At 46.8% G+C, this 20,050-nt stretch overlaps 1 protein-coding gene across 2 annotated transcripts in view; it reads left to right on the top strand.

The window, feature by feature from the left end:
- The window catches only part of kremen1 (kringle containing transmembrane protein 1), a 60,043-nt gene that overhangs the window by 34,364 nt on the left and 5,629 nt on the right, over positions 1–20,050 (top strand). For both annotated transcript variants that reach the window (XM_061260711.1, XM_061260710.1), the window contains exons 4-6: positions 15,377–15,501; positions 16,540–16,693; positions 17,301–17,633. In XM_061260711.1, the coding sequence (XP_061116695.1) occupies positions 15,377–15,501; positions 16,540–16,693; positions 17,301–17,633 (612 nt within the window). The remainder of the gene's footprint in view (positions 1–15,376; positions 15,502–16,539; positions 16,694–17,300; positions 17,634–20,050) is intronic.

Here is a 20,050-nt window from a genome sequence, read left to right as displayed (position 1 = left end):
GTTATGTTTCCACTCATGTGTAATCACCGTTTGGCTTTGGAGGGATCCCACTGTACTGTATGTAATCGGATCAGTGGACCAGGCCGAAACCATCTCTTGCCTCGAGTTACGTCTCTGGAATATCCTCAGAATTCCATTCATTCGAGGGAGTGCAACGCCCATGCGATTACCTTCCGCTTGAGGATCCCTGCTTTAACGCTCTTGATTAAACTGAAGTCATTCCCGTGACCACATTTTGGCGGCAGAATTGGGCAGCGAGATCGGTTGTAGTCGTCCACTAGAGTCATCTTCTGCTCTGCAAATGGACAGCCATAGACGAAACTGGGGACTGGATTCCAAAATGTGATTGGGACAGACGGGCTCACATGACTTGGTAGTGGAGAGGCTATAAACACAACACTATGAACTTTCAGGAAGCTGGGAGGTGTACCCCTCCATCAGTCAGTGGTTCTGGAAGGTTCTAAGTCAAGGTCCACTTTATGAGAGTATGCAGCTTCTGTGACCCCTTATTAAAACCTACTGGATATGTGTTAAACATGGGACCTTACAAAGTTCTCCAGGGGTCAAAACGCTTTTGCATAATAACGGTGTGTGTCGCAGCATGGAACATGGAACCAGAATGTATTAGCATCAATTTTCTTGTACACTGTGAGTAACAGGGGTCAGTGTATAAGTGCATAACACCGCTATGAATCTCAAAATAATTATAATAATAAATACAATATTCCAAATAATGTGTGTTTTTCCATGCATTATCTTATGACCTGGCTCAACCCCTCCCACAATCCACCAGTGTGTCATGAGCCTCTGCATTGGAGCCTCCGCATTGGACCTTCCTTGCCTTGGGCAGGTCACATGACTACCCCCACATGACTGCTAAACCAATGACAGCCAGGCCCCAGGGCTGGTCAGCACCCGTCTGGATGCCAGCCAGAGCAGTAGTGAGGCCAAGTCCCTGCCATACAACAACACCCCCCCCACCACCACCACCCCTTCAAACCCCCCAACCCCTGCACTGTCCATAACTGGAGTTATGAGTGACCTACTTCACACAAGCGGCCTTTTCAGAACGCCTCTGGATCTCTAGAGCTCATTTGAATTACAAGGTAATGGAGAAGGCCGCAGATTGCCTTGTTCTCCTTGGTTTTTACACACTGCAAAACATTTATGTCAAAAAATAAGAAGAAATCAAGCAATGTGCCAATGTGAACAAGAAAGATTTTGTTAAAACAAGCTAAACAATGTTAGACAGATAGTACTTGATGACTGAATTTATTTATCTTACCAGAAAAAAAAGTAAGATTTATAGCCTGAATGCAAGACTTTATTTTTTGCATTGCATATCCTAACTGGTGTTGAATTTAGGCCGTCCATTATTAGACACTGACTGCTGCGTGGTTGTTGTTGCTGTCGTCTGCTTCCGCATCGTAGCCCCGCCCACCTTAGCCCTGTAAGGTGGGGGGTCACAAATACCTGATTAGAATGTTCTTAAGTTACCATCCTAATGCTGACACTCACAACAGTCACTACTGGTAACCGAATTAATTGGGGTTCTGGAACACTGTCACTGACAAAGAACATTGAGATAAACATTCTGAAATGCCAGTGCAAAGGGTTAACCCATTCTGTGGTCGTGTGTCCCAGTTCTAACCGCTCTGAGCCTCCTTCCTCCTGCACACAATGTGCCGCATGCTCCTGTTTCACCCCCGTAATCAGGAGTGTACTGTGATAGCACAAACCCCTCTGAGCTAGGTATCCAAAGTACAGAACTGTGAAAGCACATCTTTTTAACCTTTTCTTCTAGCAGTTGGCTGGAAGCCGTTGCCAAGCGTTGATTGTGCCTTGACCCTTTGATTTCTTGTTTGCGACGGGAGGTGTGCACCCAGACCTGTCTGGCAGTGAGGCACGGATGCGTTTATTTTGCTTTCGGGCACTGGTATGCCATCTAAAACAGCGACCTGCAGGGTTTGTCTGCCATTTTACGGCTTGTCGTTTCAGGTCATGCTTGCACGCCCTGTGTTATAGAATAGAACAGGCTTAAAGAAGAAAACAGGGCAGGCTCAGGGTGATCACGTATACTCAAGACTGAGTCAAAGAACAGGCAACAATTGATGACATTTTATGCTAAGTTCGACTTTAAAGTTCAGTCTCTGTCTCACTCTCTCTACTCCCCCTTCCTCTCTTTTTTTGTTGGTATGTCTCTTTTTGTTCTACTGTGGCCTCTGAAGCGTCCCATTGGTTACCCATGGTGTCGCCTCTCTAATTGGTCAGTGTTGGTTTGGCTGCCACTCACTCATTGGTCAGTGTTTGGCTGGGCTGTCCCAAGGCCATTGGGCCTGTGGTTCTGCAGTGCCTGGAAGGTTGGTGGTTCAAGCCCCAGTGTAGCCACAATAAGATCCGCACAGCTGTTGGGCCAGACTCTTAACCCCGCATTACTCCTGGGGGGGATTGGCCCCTGCTTTGTCTAATCAACTGTAAGTGGCTGTGGATAAAAGCACCAGCTAAATAACTGTAATGTAATATAATGCATTACTGGAGTGGAGGCGGAAGGCTCCCTGTGAGGGGTGTTTCGGTCGGACGGCTGATTTATCGGGACGTAGTCTCCCAGTCTTTGTCTCGTTCAGAGGGTGCAGGACTGTCTTCCCACCAGGCACCGCTGGGTAATGGGGTGTGAAGAATGCGGCTGGTAAATCACTGTGCCCCCCCCCCCCCCCCCCCCCAGTCCCCTCCCACTTCACCCCAAATTACTGAAGAGTCTCGTCAACACCCGGCACGGAGTTTCCAACTCCACTGCACTGCCTGCTGTCTGTGTGTGTGTGAAAGAGAGGGAGAGTGTGTGTGTGTTTGTGTTTGTGTGTGTGTGTGCATGAAAGAGAGGGAGAGTGTCTGTGTGTGTGAAAGAAAGGGAGAGAGAGTGTGTGTGTGTGTGTGTGTGTGTGTGTGTGTGTGTGTGTGTGTGTGTGTGTGAAAGAGAGGGAGAGTGTGCGTGAGTGTGTGTGTGAGAGAGGGAGCGTGTGAAAGAGAGGGAGAGTGTCTGTGTGTTTGTGTGTGAAAGAGAGGGAGAGAGTGTGTGTGTGTTTGCGTGTGAGAGAGAGAGAGAGACAGAGTGTGTGTGTGTGTGTGTGTGAGAGAGAGAGAGAGAGAGAGAGAGAGAGAGAAAGAGAGTTTTAGCCTATCAATCGTTGCCATTGTATGATTCCTGGTTCATATTGTGGTATTTAAAAGGTCTGTAACTAAAGTGACAACTTCCTCAAAAGTGTCAACCTCCTACAATGCAGTATATTCTAAAGCAGAGGATTTCAAATTTTCTGATCCAGGGACCCCCATCCCATCATTTATATATATATATATGTATATCAATGATGATATATTATATACGTTTTTATAGGTTTTATATTTTTAAATATTTATCCAAATTAATGCTGGATGTAGTCTACATCAAGATCTACCATCCTGTAGGTTTTCAGTTGAACCCTAACACCTAGAACTGGGTTGGGCAGCACTGCTCTAAACTTGATTGACACTTGTCAGGCACACCTCTGAATGAACTCTCTGAGGGTGTAACAAGCAAGCGGGTTGGCATGGAGGCCCTGAGGGCAGGTGATTGAGGTGCCGTCTCTCTCTCTCTCTCTCTCTCTCTCCACCAATGATGGAAGGGAACCTGCTGTGCTAGTTTGGGGCATGCCATCCCTGTGGAGTCCTTCCAGGTCTCCGCACCACTAAATTACAGCTCTCAAACTGTATTTATGGGCAGAGAGAGCGAGAGAGAGATGGAGAGAATAAGAATGAGAGAGAGTGAGAGACTTATAGAGATGGGTCAGGGGGGACAGATGGAGATAGATTAGGAGAGATAGAGTGAATGAGAAGAAAGAGAGAGATGGAGATGGCAGAGTGAGTGAAAGAAAGATTGAGAGAGTGAGAGACTGTGATAGAGATGGGGGTGGGGAGAGATGGAAATTTTTGGGAGAAAATTGGGAGGGAATGTGAGAGGGAAAGATTGAAAGAGATGGAGAGTGAGTGAGGGAGAAAGATAGCGTGTAAGCAAGAAATTGAGAGAGAGAGAAAGGCCTCTAGCACATTCCGCACGAGGGGAAGCCTGGGCCTTTTCATTGTGGCTTCCAGTAGCTTCCCAGGCCCCCAGGGTGTCAGAAAAACAACCATCTCTTTCCAGTCCCAATAAGCCCCCACCTCCAATCTACCTGTCCATCTTTCTGTAAACACCAGGGGCTGTCCAATGAAGTGTGTCATTTTTATGGTCCAGACGAGCAGGTTCAAAGCATATCTTCATGATTTAATGGACTAATTTCTGGTAACACGCAACTGAAATTACAACACCGTTTTGCTCAACTGTTCTAGGTTATGTTCCAGAGGTGGAAAGTCAGAAAGTAAAATCCAGCTATGACCTGCTTCAAAGTACCAGCTACCAGTTGTTTCAAAACATAGCTGGAGCTGGTCAAACCATGTTGAGTATGGAGCTGGTCTGAACTGGGCAACCAGCTACCAGCTGTTTCAAAAGCGTGAGCTGTTTTTCAGCAGGGAAGTGTTTCTGCCATGTGTTTCGTCCACCCATGAACTCAGCCAGCTGAGTCCACTAATTAGTTCTACCTCCTGGCTGAAGAATTGTGCTAATTAGCAAATCCAGGTGACTGGAGCAAAACGCTGGGGAGAACTTTTACTTTCTGAACATGGGTTCCACCTTTGTTATGTTTATTTTGTCTGTGCATCTGATCTAATTTTGTTGTGTGTATGGGACCTCGGCTACAGTCCCTCGGCTGATCCGGAACATTCTTTATGTCCGATGGGCCGTCAGCAGAAAGCACATCTGTGTTGCTGTTTCGGGAGCATGTGGCTTCCCTAACCCTTTCCCAGGGGTCCTGGAGGCTGAAGACAGTCTATGTCTGAGGGGGGAGAGTGTCATGTGATGTAATGCTCAGAGACGACGGACTTTCCGTCTCAGGGTCAAAGGTCGGATGCTACCAGCAGCAAAGTGTTACACAGTATTTTACCCCAGTTAGCCCAGTTAATTAGGTCTGAATGTGATGAAGATGGCATATTTTTAGTGGAGAATGTGTAAGAAATATATTTTATATATATATTTATACCTAATTAGTTGCATATCGCAACACAATAATGCTTGTAGTAGTAGTAGTAATAGTAGTAGTAAATAAATAAACGTAGTAACACATTTTAACAATTATTATTGTTATTAGCCATCATGGTAGTAGTTCAGTAGTTGTATTGCTGTTGCAGTGTTGTCTTGTTGCCATCTTGTTTGTGATGGTTAAGACAGTAACATGATCTGTTGTCTGATTAGTTATCTGATGGATACATTTCAAAAACACGGTAACACAGTAAAGTGGCATTCATCTTGAAGATGGATCAGAATTGAGAGCTTATCGTTGCAAACTACTTCAGTGTATCCCATTACCACTTCATATTGCCATTAATTAGATTCATTAATTTCACACGTCAACCATTGCTCATTCCACCTCTTTGAGCCCATTTAAAATGCACAGAAATGGACGTTGGCAAGCGTAAGACAAACCCCACGATGGGCACAAGCAGCAAACACAGGAACTTTAGAGAACCCGGCCAGCTCTGAGGCAGTTCACCTCGAGCGCAGGGAAATGGTAACTATTGAAATAAATATCCTGTCAGAGCTGCCATCGATGTACAAGGACTAAAGCGCTCAAGGTTGAACGTGGATTGATTTACAGGGGTGAGGGCAGTCTCTAGACACAGACTCATTTCCATTACCGCCCGTTGTATGCAGACAAGATAAGGGATTTCTCTGCGAGAAACTCAATTACGGGGTATCGGTTGAGCGTGTCAAGCTCAGTCCCTCGGAGAGGGGGGGTGGGAAGGGGTCAGTTTGCCGCGCTGAAAAGTCCTCTCCTTTCGAGGGAAACAGTTCCCTCTTTCACAGGACACATTAAACCTCACCGCATGCGACATACGAGAACCCCCAGCGACCGAGGACCAGCCCTGATAACGGCCCAGACCCTCAGGCCCAACAGAAGCTCCGCTCCCATGCTCCTTTCATCCGGTCAGCCTCCTAACTGCAGGACATCCTGCGTGTTAACATCAGTTTCTGCTGCTGTACTACAATGCAGAGCATCCCCTACCCAAACATTGTGCTTGGTCACATCCCTTAAACACGTGAGACCCTCCCAAAAAAACTGTAGTATCTGTTAGGATTTAGTAAGTGTTTGAATTTTTGGTAAAACTTTTACTCCTTCATAAGCACAACATAGCGCATTCATGAGTGCTTAGATGAATATCTGACATAAGGATCTTATATTAGTTCACTTGGTATGTCATCGTAATATCACTTGCTGCATCAATTTTGACATTAAGCACCATTATGCATATTTCCATTCATTGACATTGGAACTTATGCATGCTCGTGTAGTGCTTATGAATGTGCTATGTAGTGATTATGAAAGAATTATAGCTCTTATGTAGGACCATTTAAATAAAGTGTTGAACTAAATTATTGACATAATACTAATGTTTTGGATGACAAAAACATGTTGCAGTGAAAATACTTTCAGAAATTGTATTTATTTGAGTTATTAGTTAAATTTGAGTGTATCTTGTAGTGTACACAGCAGAGTAGAATGTATGGTTCTTGAGATCAAGACCAGAGAATGATGTCCCTACAGGAGGCACAGATGAATGGCCAGACTTTACGAGGGTAATGTTTCCAGAAGATTCAAATTGGAATATTTCTGGTTCAGTGGTCAGCAGAAAGGGCTGTAAACATGGAAGAACACAAAGCTGGGAATTTAGTGAGTCTGTAAAATCTGTGGTGGAGGTAATTAAGGAGCCATTGTTCTGAAATATCCCCCTGCCCTCCCACGGTGTAGCCATCCTATGAGGTTTTTCTCAGGGTCAGATGCCAACAAAATGCAAAGCGTGTCACTCAGCCCATGCAGAATAGCAAGGAGCCACATTCCTTACTTTGCCTCTCGTTCTTTGTGAAACTAGGCACAGTTCCCCCTTGGGATTCTGGTCAAGCTAGGTTTACACAAAGTCAAAGCCAGTTGACTAGCGATTCCCTGAATTAATCTTGAAATTGGGCGGTGGCTCGTATTCCTTGCAGAATTCCAGAGAAGCAGATCCTTTAGTTTTCCGTTCTGTAAAATAAGGTACCATATTGGAGGTCTTTCTGGTCAAGGTAGTTGCGCAAGGCTCAGCCTGTAGACCTCTTAAACATAAAGGAACTTAACGTAAATTAGAAAAAAGCCCTCTGAAAACCAAAATATTACAATAAAGCAGATGCATAAAATACAATGAGAACAGATAGGAATCATAGATGATACTATGTAAAGGCTAAAAAATTGAATTATCTGTGATGTCTTGATGCTGGACACTTGTATAATGATCTTTGTTGTTCTCTAGCAGTAAGACTGCTGGATGTTTTGCGTCATAGGCCTCACATAGACCTACAGTAGCATGGCGGAACAGGTTTGGGGCCTCCCAGGGGGGTGTGGGCAGGGGGGGTGAGTATAGGCCCTGAATCTGATCCCCTTTAACAAGCCTCACTCACCTGTCAGAAGCCCCGCCCTGTTTGCAGGTGATCTAAGCTGCTTTCTGTCAGACCTCTGTGACCCTTAGCTGCCTGGCCTGGGGGAGAAATTCCTCCTCCTGTTTACGCACTGAACAGGTACAAACGGGCAGGAAGGTCAGGTCCTCTGAAGCAGGCGACACCTGGGGGATGCTGGGAAGGGCCCTGTGGCTTTGTGGTGCTGGAGTTTTGAGGACCCATAAATGAGGGCCAGCCAGGCTGGGCGCACTGTGCGTTTTCGTAGAAGGTCCTGGAGTCCTGCCACGTGCAGCGTTCTTGTGCAAGCTTACTGCGAGGCTAAAACGATGAGCTATGACACTGACGGGCAAATTTGCCTGTTAAAGAATGTAGGCCTCCGTTCGGACAAATGACAGGAAGATTTGGTACAGCTCACACCCTGTTCTTATTCTGGTCATTCTTAATTCCTTTCAAATAAGCCAGTGTAGGCCCAATTAGAATATTGTGAGAAAGAACCAAACTGATCTGGGGTAAGTTCTGTTGCAGGGTTACCTCAGCTAGGAGGATTGACATTGCCATTGGAAAGATATTTTCACTAATGTACATTGTGGGGCAGGGGGCAACTGTGTAGGGGGGCAGGGTTACATTACATTAGTTTCAGTTGATTTAACTAAGCAGGGGCCCGTCCCCCTTGGAGCAATGTGGGGTTATGGGCCTTGCTCAGGAGCCCAAGGCTCTTATTGTGGCTGCACTGGCATTTGAACCACCAACCTTCTGGGTCCCAGTCAGGCAACTTAGCCACGAGGCTATTGGCAGCCCCCAGCAGCTGTAGTGTGTCTACTGTAGATAAACGACAAAGAACTCCAGAAAATGAGAAGACCGGTCTAATATTTGGACAACGTCTATGTTGGTCCAAACTGGGGCTCTGAAGCATGCAGGAGAAACTGTACTGTGTCTTCAGCCAGCTGAGGACTGCGGCAGCCTTTCAATCGCAGCAGTGGCACACAGCTTAAAGGGACTTAGAGTAAAGGAGAAATAATGGGAAAGTTATATTATACATCATGCCCAATTCTTATTCTGGTAATTGTTAATTCCTTAAGACACTTTTGGATAAAAACTCATTTAGAATAGTATAAGGAAGAGCCAGGCTGATGTGGGGTAATAGGATTTTTCATAGTTAACTGTAATTGGCAGTGCTGTTGCAGGGTTGCGCCTAAGTTGTTTGTCGATACCTCGACAACGAGGATGTGTTTGTGTTCTACCCAACCCCAACCCCCCCCCACCAAAAAATACTCCTCTGACTAATCCTCTTATCATTGTGAGGGAAAGTGCTCACAATGCGTATAAACAAATGACCTAACCGGCGTCGGTTTGGGCACCTGTCGAACGAGACGCTTCGGTGTCTGTGCTGGCCGAGGTTTCTATCGTATCCAAATCCGTGTTCCTCAGGTTTACCTCACGCTTAATCCAAAACATGAACATGCTGCCAAACATTCTGTCTCACGGAGTTGGTGGGAGCGGGGTGGGGTGAATGGAAAAAACCCCAAGATGCGTTTATCTTTTTTTTTAGTTTTGAGAGCAGGTGGTGAGGGATGGACGAGACTCTTTAAGGAGCTGTTAACTCCAGCGGGATAAAAGAAAGTCCGCCAGGAACTTTCCATCTGAATCAGCCAATGAGGAAGTAGCTTTCCCTAACCCGGGCCAATGAGGGTGCAGCTTTCCCTAACCTTGGCCAATGAAGACGCAGCTTTCCCTAACACGTGGGAACACGAGATCTCCCTCGCACAAGTGACACTTTTTCGCCGGGCCTGTCTCAAGCAAGCTACTAATTATTCATTCAAAGTAAAATTTCCCTCCTTTAATTAGGCAGTTTGTCATTGTGTGGGAGCCCGAGGCGGAGGCATTGATCAGCTCGTGCTCGATCGTGTTGTAACATGGCCCCACAAGGGCACAGACGACTCAAACTTCTTTTGAAATGTTATCCCGTAAGGCGAGTGGACATCTCTGAAGTCTAGCCCTACTCTTTTTTCTGTTCCTGGCGGTAACGAAGACCAGTAATTTGTAAGTAAGGTAAAGAAAGAAAGAATGTGTTTTAAGTTCAACCGAGTGAAAATAATCAGGCAATTTGTAATGTGTCACTTGTTCAGTTTTAATGCGGTGTTTGTAATGAGCAGGTATGAAACGGTGATACAATGACATTAATAATGCAATCTTTCACATGGGTAGTAATATATTTTGCTAAATCATTTAGCTTTCAAAGGAATTAATTTGAGAGAAAAATAGTCTTGGAAAAATAATATTCCTTTAAGTTAATATTTGTTTGAAAGCAATGTAAAGGGTGTGCTGTTTGCTTATCCCCAGGGAACACACACACGCAGTTACGTACACACGCAGGTACACACCCACACACATGCACGCACACACACACACACACACGCACAGGTACGTACACACACGCAGGTACACACACAGATACGTACACATGCAGGTACACACACACACCCACACACACGGACACACACACATGCACACACGCACACCCACAGGTACACACACACACCCACAGGTACAAACACACACACATGCAGGTACGCACACAAAAAAAACACATGCTCTCATTTATAATTTAAGGGAACTCGTCATGGTGACTGCACTCACAATAATGAATCTAGCGAGGGCCTTTCATAAGACTGGCAAACGGACCACTGCAAAACATCTTTTGATTTTGCATAATAAAAGCAGATACAGGCACATAAAGCAGCCTCGCTTTTACACCAAACATAAATTTCTCTGAGGGGAATGATGGCGCATAAATATTTCAGTTCCATGTATTACTTCCAACTCCCAATGATTTTGCGCACTGTGTAAATGGTAAACACAGCAAGTTTAAGCTTTATTGGTGCTCTGCTCTAGTTAACTATTGCCAAGAAAAACCAATCATCCCTTTAATATTGTCACAGAGTATTGTATTATTTGTTCTGTTATCTCTTGGTCAGTCTTTTTTTTTTTTTTGCACAGTGCTGTAAATGAGTGTTAGAGACAGAATAGAATTTCAAAGGCTTTCCGTGTGACACTAGCATTCACATGTTTGGCTGCTGATGATGAAAAAGAGAAGAAGCTGTGTTTGTATGAACCTGGGACAGAAGAGACCCCCATGCTGGGCTTTGAACCCACACAAACAATGTGGCGGCACAAATATTGTTTACTAATCCACTTGAGCCCTACTGTGCCCACATCACAGCTAGCTGACCTTTTCTAATGAATTCCCACTTTCCACTGGGGAGAAAATGACCAGAGAATGACCAGAAAACAAGTCTCCTCTTTCTCTGTCAAAGAAAAGTTTTATGCTGTTTGTGCGTATTCTGCAGAGACAGAATTTATCTCGGTTTTGTTCCTACGCTTGAATCAGCCTGAGGTTCGTTATCGGTAGGTAGCTACTTTGCCAAGAGGGACACATATTGTTTTGAAAGATCCAGAGGACAGGGCTCCTTATTAACCATGACAAGCCACCCTCCCTTTCCTCATCCACATCCCCCTCCCTCTCTCCCTCTCTCCCGCTTTCTTTTTTCCCTCTTCTCTCCCCTTTCGGCGAAAAACGGCCCTGGCAGAGCAGTTTGGGCGTGGTGTGAAGGCCGCCTGTTTAGCGCAAATGTGTTTCGAGAGAGACGCCCACAGTCCTTCCGCAAAACTCTCTCCAGATGTCATCGCAATTTATGTCTGTAATTTACCTTTTTTAATAACACCGAGCAGAGCCCCACGGCAGACATGTTCTACCACGAGGCCTGCCAGGCACGCTCGCCAAGACCACGCCGTTTGATGTTGTTTTGTTTGTTATCTCCACTCCCTCTCTCCCTCTCTCTCCCTCTCTCTCTCTCATTCTCTCTCCTTCTCTCTCTCTGTTTTTCCTTCCTCTGCTGCCTCACTCTCACACCCCCTCTAATCTGTTTAGCAGGCCTACAAGCTTTATTTATGTTTTCCGGAAGTCTCTCGGCCCCTCTTGCTGTGTAGCCCCCCCCCCCCCCCCATGCTGCACCTGAGTGTGGACCCCACTGTGCCCCCATTTCCTGTGGTCCTGCATGTGACCCCAGCTCGGCACCCTGACTTTTTGGGGGGTTTTTGGGGGTGTCCACAGACCAAGGCTAGAGCATTCCAGCACCTTATGGGACACTGATACCACACTCACACACGCACATGCACACACACACATGGGAACACTCAATCACACACACTCTCACACACACACGCACACACGGGCACATTCTAGCACACACATATACACACGCACATGGACACATACACAAGCACAGTCACGCAAGCACACATGCACACAAGCACACACACATACACACACACACACATGCAGTCACAGACCCCCTTAGCTTGTTAAAACTAAACTCATGCTGCAAAGTCTGAGTTTTTGACCCACAGCAACCGCCTTCATTCTAAGAAAGGAATTTTCTTATGTAAGTGTCAGAAAATATTGACGTTTTTCACACCTGCGTCGCAGATGTTTAACGAATGCTATGCTTGTGCAACATGGTCATGGTTTCTGTTGATGATAGTGTCAATAGCCGCTGGTATTATCGATGCGTCCACCGACAGTCTCCATGCTGGTTCACCGTGGGCCTCACCTGCCTCCCATTTTGAAGCGGAGGAGGGAGTCCGGGAGGATGTAGGCAGGTCAATCGACAGCGATTTGAAGTCTTCCTGTCAAGAAAAAAGAGTTCCTGCTGCCTTTAATCTCTACAGGGCACTACTGAGAAACGTCCCCTTTGAAAGCACTGGGGAAATGCTTTTGAAGAAGTACCTGCATGGCTGGGTGTGGTGGGGGTTGGGGTGTGTGGGGGCTGGGGTGTGTGGGGGTTGGAGTGTGTGTGTGGGGGGAGGGGAGGGGGGGGGGGTCTTGCCTCTCAGCAGGCCCAGGTGTTTGTCTGTATCAGTCCGAAACAGTATACACTGACACCTCCAACAGGACCATCAGAACATCTGCTCCGTGCTCTTAGGAGCCCTATGTGTAAACAGACCCCAGATCTCCCCCATCAGCGCCGTAATTCCTGTGCTGCGCGCCACTTAATTTTTCAGAAAAGCCTTACCGCAGCAAACAGCCGTCACCCCTGGTACTGCTGTAGTCCATTAATCCCTCATAAAGCGCTCGTGTTTAACGTTGCCGTAAAAACCATATCCGTAGTGATTTACGGTCAGCAGGAGTGGACTGTCAGCTCCGGTTGTGACGAACGGCATAATTGAGATCATTGGAAAGTATACGCGCCCCCTCGTAAATCTGCGCGGCCGTCATAAGTGAATAATATTCTGCGTCTGACTGATGTGTCCGTCTGTCTTCGAGGCTTTCCTGGATCGCTTGGCGTTGGCCTTTTCAACCCCGCGGATTTGAAGTAGCGCCTCGTCCTCCTGGCAGATCTTCTTTGCACAAACACTCCAGTCAGTGGCATCCGGGGTTTATGCAGTTTACGTAACAATTGCCTTGTATTGAGACTTAAAATCTTACTTCTATTAAACTTGTTTTGGTTGGCATTTATATAGCGCCTTTATCCAAAGCGCTGTACAATTTTAAGTTTGTTTTGCTTGAACACTGAAGAGTTTCCCCCGGTGGCAAATCTTGAAATGAGTAAAACTGTCTCACTTCACAGGCAAGCTTTTGTCGTATCAGTAATAGAAATAAGATTAGGTGTAGATGTAAGACTAAACTACTTAAATTAAGATTTAAATAAGACTTCTTGATTTTTGGTCTCTTTTGCAGTGCAGTATCATGCAGATGGTTATGCTCATGTGTGGTCTTCCTCATACTCTGTGGAGATCATCCAAACAGGACCGCGGGCGTTATCTGTGCCCAGCACTCAGAGGGGGTCCAGAGCAGGCACGACGGCCGTCCGCAAGCACTCCGGCTCGCCGAATGCTCACGGCGACAGAGTAACCCGCTTCGCCGATGGGTACCTCAGGTTTCCGGGCTTTTCCTCGGCACTCTTTTGATCCGGGGGTTGATGTTTCATCTTCACTGGGATGTTTCTGAAGCATAAAGCTTGACATATTTTTCATGGTCTTTTGAAATTAGTAGCGCCCCCGCCCCCCCACGCACTCTCACCTCCTCCAGCGGTAACTCTGAGCTTCTTTTAAGAAGTAGCAAACTAAATAACCATCTTCCTTGAAATGCACTGTTAGCACTTGGGGGCAGTCCTCGTCGATTTTCCGCTCCTTCAGTCAAGCATCTCCAGCTCTGCTCCCGCACTGCGGAAATGCTAATTTGCTCAGAAATACCTAGTGGTGGTACGCACTGGCAGAGAATGGGAAGTAGGTGTGATTCTCAATTATACGCCACGTCATTCAGGTGCACCGAGATATGAAAACACAATCAAGGTAATGTGATGGCAGCCATGTTAATGTGTTGCTTAGGATTCCACAGGAGGCTCTGCTTCGACTGAAGGACGGAGGTTTGGGAAACAAAGGCTGTTTTTGCCTTTGCGTCATACACATGCTCCATTGAACGCGCTCGGTGCCGAGTGTGTACGGCTCCTTAGGGGAAGCGTGGTGTCTCAGAGAACGGCCGTCTACCCTCGTGTGTACCTCCCGCTCACGTTTCGCGTTCCCGGTGAACCCAGCAAGCGGGGGCCGCGTTAGCGTAAAGTCATCAGCGCCACACCGGGGTCTGCTTTCCCCCCGCGGCCGTGTTTCAGACGTCTGCCCCGGGTGTGCCTGGCTGAGCAACCACAGGGCGTCCCCCCACCCCATTAATATCTGTCGCCACGGGAACCCGTCTCGCCCATGGAGCCCATCTGTCCCCCCTCCAGCAGGAGGAATTGGGGTGTGGTGGGGGTACTAATGTAGCACACTCAAACTCACAACCACCATCCGCACCAGAAGGGGGGGTGGGGGGGGGTTCAGTCTCCCATTCACACACAGCACCTGTGCCGGGACAGGAGGGAGATTCACCACGAACGATGCGCCAACACCTTCTCTCTTCTCTCCATGTATGCAAACACACATGCACACATACAATCAGGCACACACACGCTCCAGCTCACACACATACACACACACGTGCACTCGAGTACACACACATACACACTCCAGCACAGACATACATACACACACACACACACACACACACACACACTCGAGTACACACATACACTCACACACACACACACACACACACACACACACACACATACACTCACTTGAGTACACACATACACTCATACACACACACACACACGCACACACTCGAGTACGCAGACACGCACGCATGTATGCACATTTGGGCCTCCCATTGTCTGGTGACAATTAACAGGATTTTCGGCTGGGCCCAGAACGTTCCGTGACCTGGGTTTTAGATCCGCTCTCACGTTCCACTCAGCTGGTATCACCCCCCCGCCCCCCACCACATCACCCCCCCCATCTTAAAATGTGTGTTGCAGAGAGGAAGGAGTTCTGGAGGCCAGCCAGTGGAGGAACACACAGTCGTGACACTGGAAAATTACCCACAGTCCCTTCTGATAGGAGCTCCAGAGCCTGCGTGTTCAGCAGCGTGTCCACAGGAACAGGAATCTCCGGCCTGGCTTGATATGCAATAACTATACAGAAATATAAAAAATATAACCCTTGTTCACTTAAAATGCGGGTTTACTGGACGCCTTTGCACCTGGGAGGGGGGGTTCCCAGATCAGAACATTTTGGAAACCCCTGCTCTATCGGAAGTACAAGGCCCCACAGAAAACCGGGAATCTCGGACAGGTTGTTCATGTTGAAGCTGCTCATCCCGTGCCACTCCAGGTTCCTGTACACAAACCTTGTGTTTTAACCCCCCTCCCGTCTCTCCTCCTCTCCCCTCAGTGCCTGGGAACATGGGCTGTTTCAAGGACAGCGGTGACCCCCCCACTCTCACCGGGAGCAGCGAGACCTCCAACAAGCTCACCATCCAGAACTGCATCAGCCTGTGCCGGAAGCAGAGGTACAAGGTAAGCCTGGCGCTGCAGGTCTTCAAGCAAGGTCCTGGCCAACCACTGTGTTTGCTGGATTTTTGTTACAGCCAACCTTAGCTCTTAATGTTGTGTATGCTTTTGTACTTTGTGCCAACAGAATGCAGGATTTGTATTTGTTAACTTCCAGAGCATAAACTTGTGCCATGGGTTAATATAAAGCCTTAATTCTTAAGGGTCTAGGGAAGTGTATTTTATCATGGTATAGCACACTGAAGTGAATTTGACAGCATAACTACAAAATGCATAATAAAATGCATAACACCCACAAAGCCCATTGTCTTTCTCATTTAAGCCATGAAAGGCTTCACAGTAGAAGATGATAGAGGGGGTGTTAACTGCCATAGTTTTGTATAGATTTTTGAACCAATTTCAGGGAAATCTGCTGATATCTCCACCGTGTAAACAGCATGTCACAACTGTCCCCTAATTTTCCTTGACAACAGGGACTTGGGCAATTTTGAAAGCCAAACAAACCCACAAACCCTTTGAAGGCTTTCATTGAGAAATGATGTGAAACTACTCCCAGCTTAAGCTCATCGGCACTGTTTGTGCAGACATATTTCCATCACAGAATGTGCAGAAATCGGATGGCTGAGTTAACTTTGATAATATTTCTGGACGCACACCCTCCCCATTCATTTAATATTTAAACGCTCGCTTTTCAGGTCATCAATCATTCATATACAAGTAACATTTTAATGAGCGATTATACAAGTGAACCAACAAGAGGCTGCCTTTACTCAACGGCGGTGTAGTGCTGTAGCTCCAGACTTTCCTTGGCTGTCGGCGATGGCTTCCCGTGAGTGACATATGAAATGAAGGGTTTTAGGAGCCAGAGGAGGAGGGGGAGGATGGGGGAGGACGGGGGAGGGGGGGGCGTGTCTGTTCTCCATTCTGAACGGGGGAAGGAGAGTTTGAGGTGAACCAGAGTGCACGAGCGAGATCGCTTTCTGAGCCGCGAAAGTAGGCCCCGTTCCCGAGACGCCACCGCTAACGTTTCTCATCCCACCTCAGCTCGCCGGGATGGAGTCCGGATACGCCTGTTTCTGTGGCAACGACCCTGACTACCGTCGCCACGGCGAAGCGGCCAGCACCGAGTGCAACCACGTGTGCTTTGGCGACCACACCCAGCCCTGTGGCGGAGATGGACGTGTCATCATCTTTGACAGTGAGTTGGGGGTTATTTTTTTAAAATTCTAAAATAACCGACACTTGCACATTCAGGCTCAGTCAGGCTTCATCTGCTCTGACAGCCTTGGCTGCCGAACTGGGCCTCTGATGTTAATCTCTCCTGATTCGCCGCCTGCCTGAGAGATATTGATCCCCTCACACAAGTGTCAAACGCCCCTGTCATGATAAATGCTTATGCCAGGGAGCTGGCAGAAAAGGGAAGCTTATTCTCCCTAACATTTTTAGGGCCAACCACTGTGTGAAGTGTTTCCCAACCCTGTTTATGGAGATCTACCCTCCTGTAGGTTTTAATTTCAACCCTAATTTGGTGCACCTGCTTCTACTGATTTCTAGCTGTTGAAAACCAAAAAGAACTAGCCAAAACCTACCAGAGAGAAGACTTCCAGGAAGACTAGCTGCTGAATGAGGTGTGCTTGTGTTGGAGTGAAAACCTACAGGATGCAGGGTTGGGAACCACGGAAATGGATATATTCTTTTCATAAGCATGTCATGAAGGGAAAGTCAATCTTACCAGGTTGTTCAGTGTTCAGCCATTTTGTTGTGTTTGACTGTCGTATGTTGTATTTGTTGTTGTGTACCTGCAGCAAGGGTGGGGGCCTGTGGCGGTAACTACACCCAAACCTCCGCCGTGGTGTACTCCCCCGATTTCCCGGACAGCTACGGGACGGGGCGTGTCTGCTACTGGACCATCCAGGTGACCGGCGCCTCCGTCATCATCTTCAACTTCACCTTCTTCGACATCGTGGACCAGACGGACATGGTGGAGCTCCTGGACGGCTACACCAACCGGGTGGTGGCCCGTTTCGACGGGCGGAACCCGCCCCGCGACACCATCAATGTCACCGTCGACTTCGTCATCCTGTACTTCTTCTCGGACAGGACCAATCAGGCGCAGGGATTCGCTGTCCATTACCAAGGTAGGACACCCACATCTCACGTTGCTTCAGCTCTTTGCCCTGATCGGCAAACGATTTTTTATTCTGGAACATTCCTGGAAAGTTTAGGGGAAATGATACTGACTTCCTTTTGGGTTGAGATCCCTGAACTCGTTCTCTGAATGAACCTGGTGTTTGTGGTGTTTGGCTGGTGATGTCCTGTGCTGGGTTTGGCTGATCATCACTCTAGCTCAACTCAAGTAAAATTGTTTACACATTTTCCCCATATCTGATCCTTTGGTAAGAGGAGACGGGCATACCACACACTGCTGTCATCTTTTAATCCTGAAGTTGATCTCTGGAGCTTAAAATCATACTCAGGTTCACATATTACATTCTTATTACTTAATACCCCTTGTGGAATGTTTTCATGGAAAATGTCACCTTAATAGCCTCTAAATGTAGTAGCTCACAAAGATGCCCCCAAAATCAAGGTTTTCTATAGAACGGTGTCTCTGGGCTCTCTAAGGAAAGGATCATGTTATTTCTGGAGTAGTGCTTTCCTTTACTGCAGCTGAGGTGTATATGGGTGTGTCCTGTGATTGTATTGTGTAGTCAGGCATTTAAATAAGCAGCAAATATGGAGGTAAAGCTTGAGACCTAATAAAGCATGGATTTATGAGATCAAACGCCACAAAACAAGTTCTTCATATTTTTTAAATGTATTCTTAACCAAGGTATGTCTTGAAATAGTTTTAGGTTTCAGCTGACATGCTTGTTTACTTGGCTGTGTCAAGCCCTGATGAAATCATCTGCGACAGTCCTGTCCGCGGTCGGCTGAAACTGAAATATTTAAAATGCTTTTACGGAACTGCCTGTGCTTTAAATCTTAAATCGCAAGAAACGTTCCATTCTCTTTGTGTGCACGCTGGCAGAACATCACAGCTTTTAAGGATTAGCTTCTATTAAGTTACTGTTTACTGCCGCATCTCATTGGAAATATTTCTTCATCGATTTTAGGTCTAAATGTACAGTATGTCTAAAATGCTTGCTGGGCTGGCCTGTTTCTTGTTTTTTTTTCCAGTGTTCCCACTACTTGAACATTTGGTCAGATGTGCAGTTATCAAGGCTTGTGTAGTTTACTACAGCTTACCGTTGTTTCTCAAGCTTGCACTCCTTAGTAATTAAACAAACAGTTCACTTCCGGAATTAATTTCACGTAAGCTCTAAGAGGAGAAGTTCCTCCTCCGTGGTTTTTCAAGGAGGCCCCAGATGCAAACGCCATATGGCGTGATGTATTCTTGCAACGCAGAGCTTCTCGGTGGTATTTTCAGCGAAGATAAACGCTTTCAGATGACTTGTTTGGAAATCGCTGTTCTGCTGGTTCTGCTGCCGTTTTATTTGTGTGTGCATAACATCTGTGAACGCTTCACCCATTTTTAAACTTTTTTTATTTGAACTAAATTGACTATTAAAAATAAATTAATCTCACCATTTTGGAGTCAGATTCCATCCAAGGTTACACACATTCTGAACCGTAACTGAAATTAGTGAAATTATGTCAATGTTAATGGACCTGCCCCTCACATATTTTTATATTACGGATATTACCCACCTGCTTCCTTCCCCAATACATGTGCACACACGCAAGCACACATGCACACACATACACAGGAAGTAACGATTATCAGGCCATAAACTTATCATTATCTCATCAAGAAACACAGGACCTGGCTGTGTCATAGGCACACACATTACAGACATTTGCATTCTGGAAGCAGATATGAGCAGAAAACATTGAACAACAGTGCCAAATGCTCCTGTTAATCTAGAGAAATCCCAGATTTTTATTGCCAGTCATTCTCAATGTGATTCAGACTGGTTCTTTTGTCAATAAAACCTTAAAACGCTTCCGGGCGGACCTGGCAGAAGCGCCGACTGTCACGACTGCGCTGATGTTTTGTTTTTTATGTCTTTACATGTTTTAAATTCATCATGCCGTAATCGGTTCTGACAGCACCGCACGTTGGCGTGACAGCACTGACAGTTTTAACGCCCGCTCTTCCTCTCTCCCTCTCTCTCTCCCTCTGCCTCTCCCTCTCTCCCTCCCTTTCTCCCCTCTCTCCCTCTCTCTCCCTCTGCCTCAACCTCTCTCTCCCTCTCCTTCCCTCTCTCCCTCCCTTTCACCCCCTCTCTCACTCTCTCCCTCTACCTCTCCCTCTCTGCCTCCCTCTCTCCCTCCCTTTCTTCCCCTCTCTCTCTACCTCTGCCTCTCCCTCTCTCACTCTCTCCCTCTCCCTCCCTTTCTCCCCCTCTCTCACTATCTCTCCCTCTCCCTCTTTCTCCTCCCCTCTCTCTCTTTCTCTCTCCATCTCCCCCCTTCTCTCTCTCTCTCTCTCTCTCAATTCAATTCAATGTGCTTTATTGGCATAGGTAAATATTGCCAAAGCAAACATGAA

This window comes from Conger conger, chromosome 11 (assembly GCF_963514075.1).
Source record: "Conger conger chromosome 11, fConCon1.1, whole genome shotgun sequence".
Taxonomy (NCBI): domain Eukaryota; kingdom Metazoa; phylum Chordata; class Actinopteri; order Anguilliformes; family Congridae; genus Conger; species Conger conger.
The sequence above is the reverse complement of the archived record's forward strand: the minus strand, read 5'-3'. Positions and strand labels throughout refer to the sequence as shown.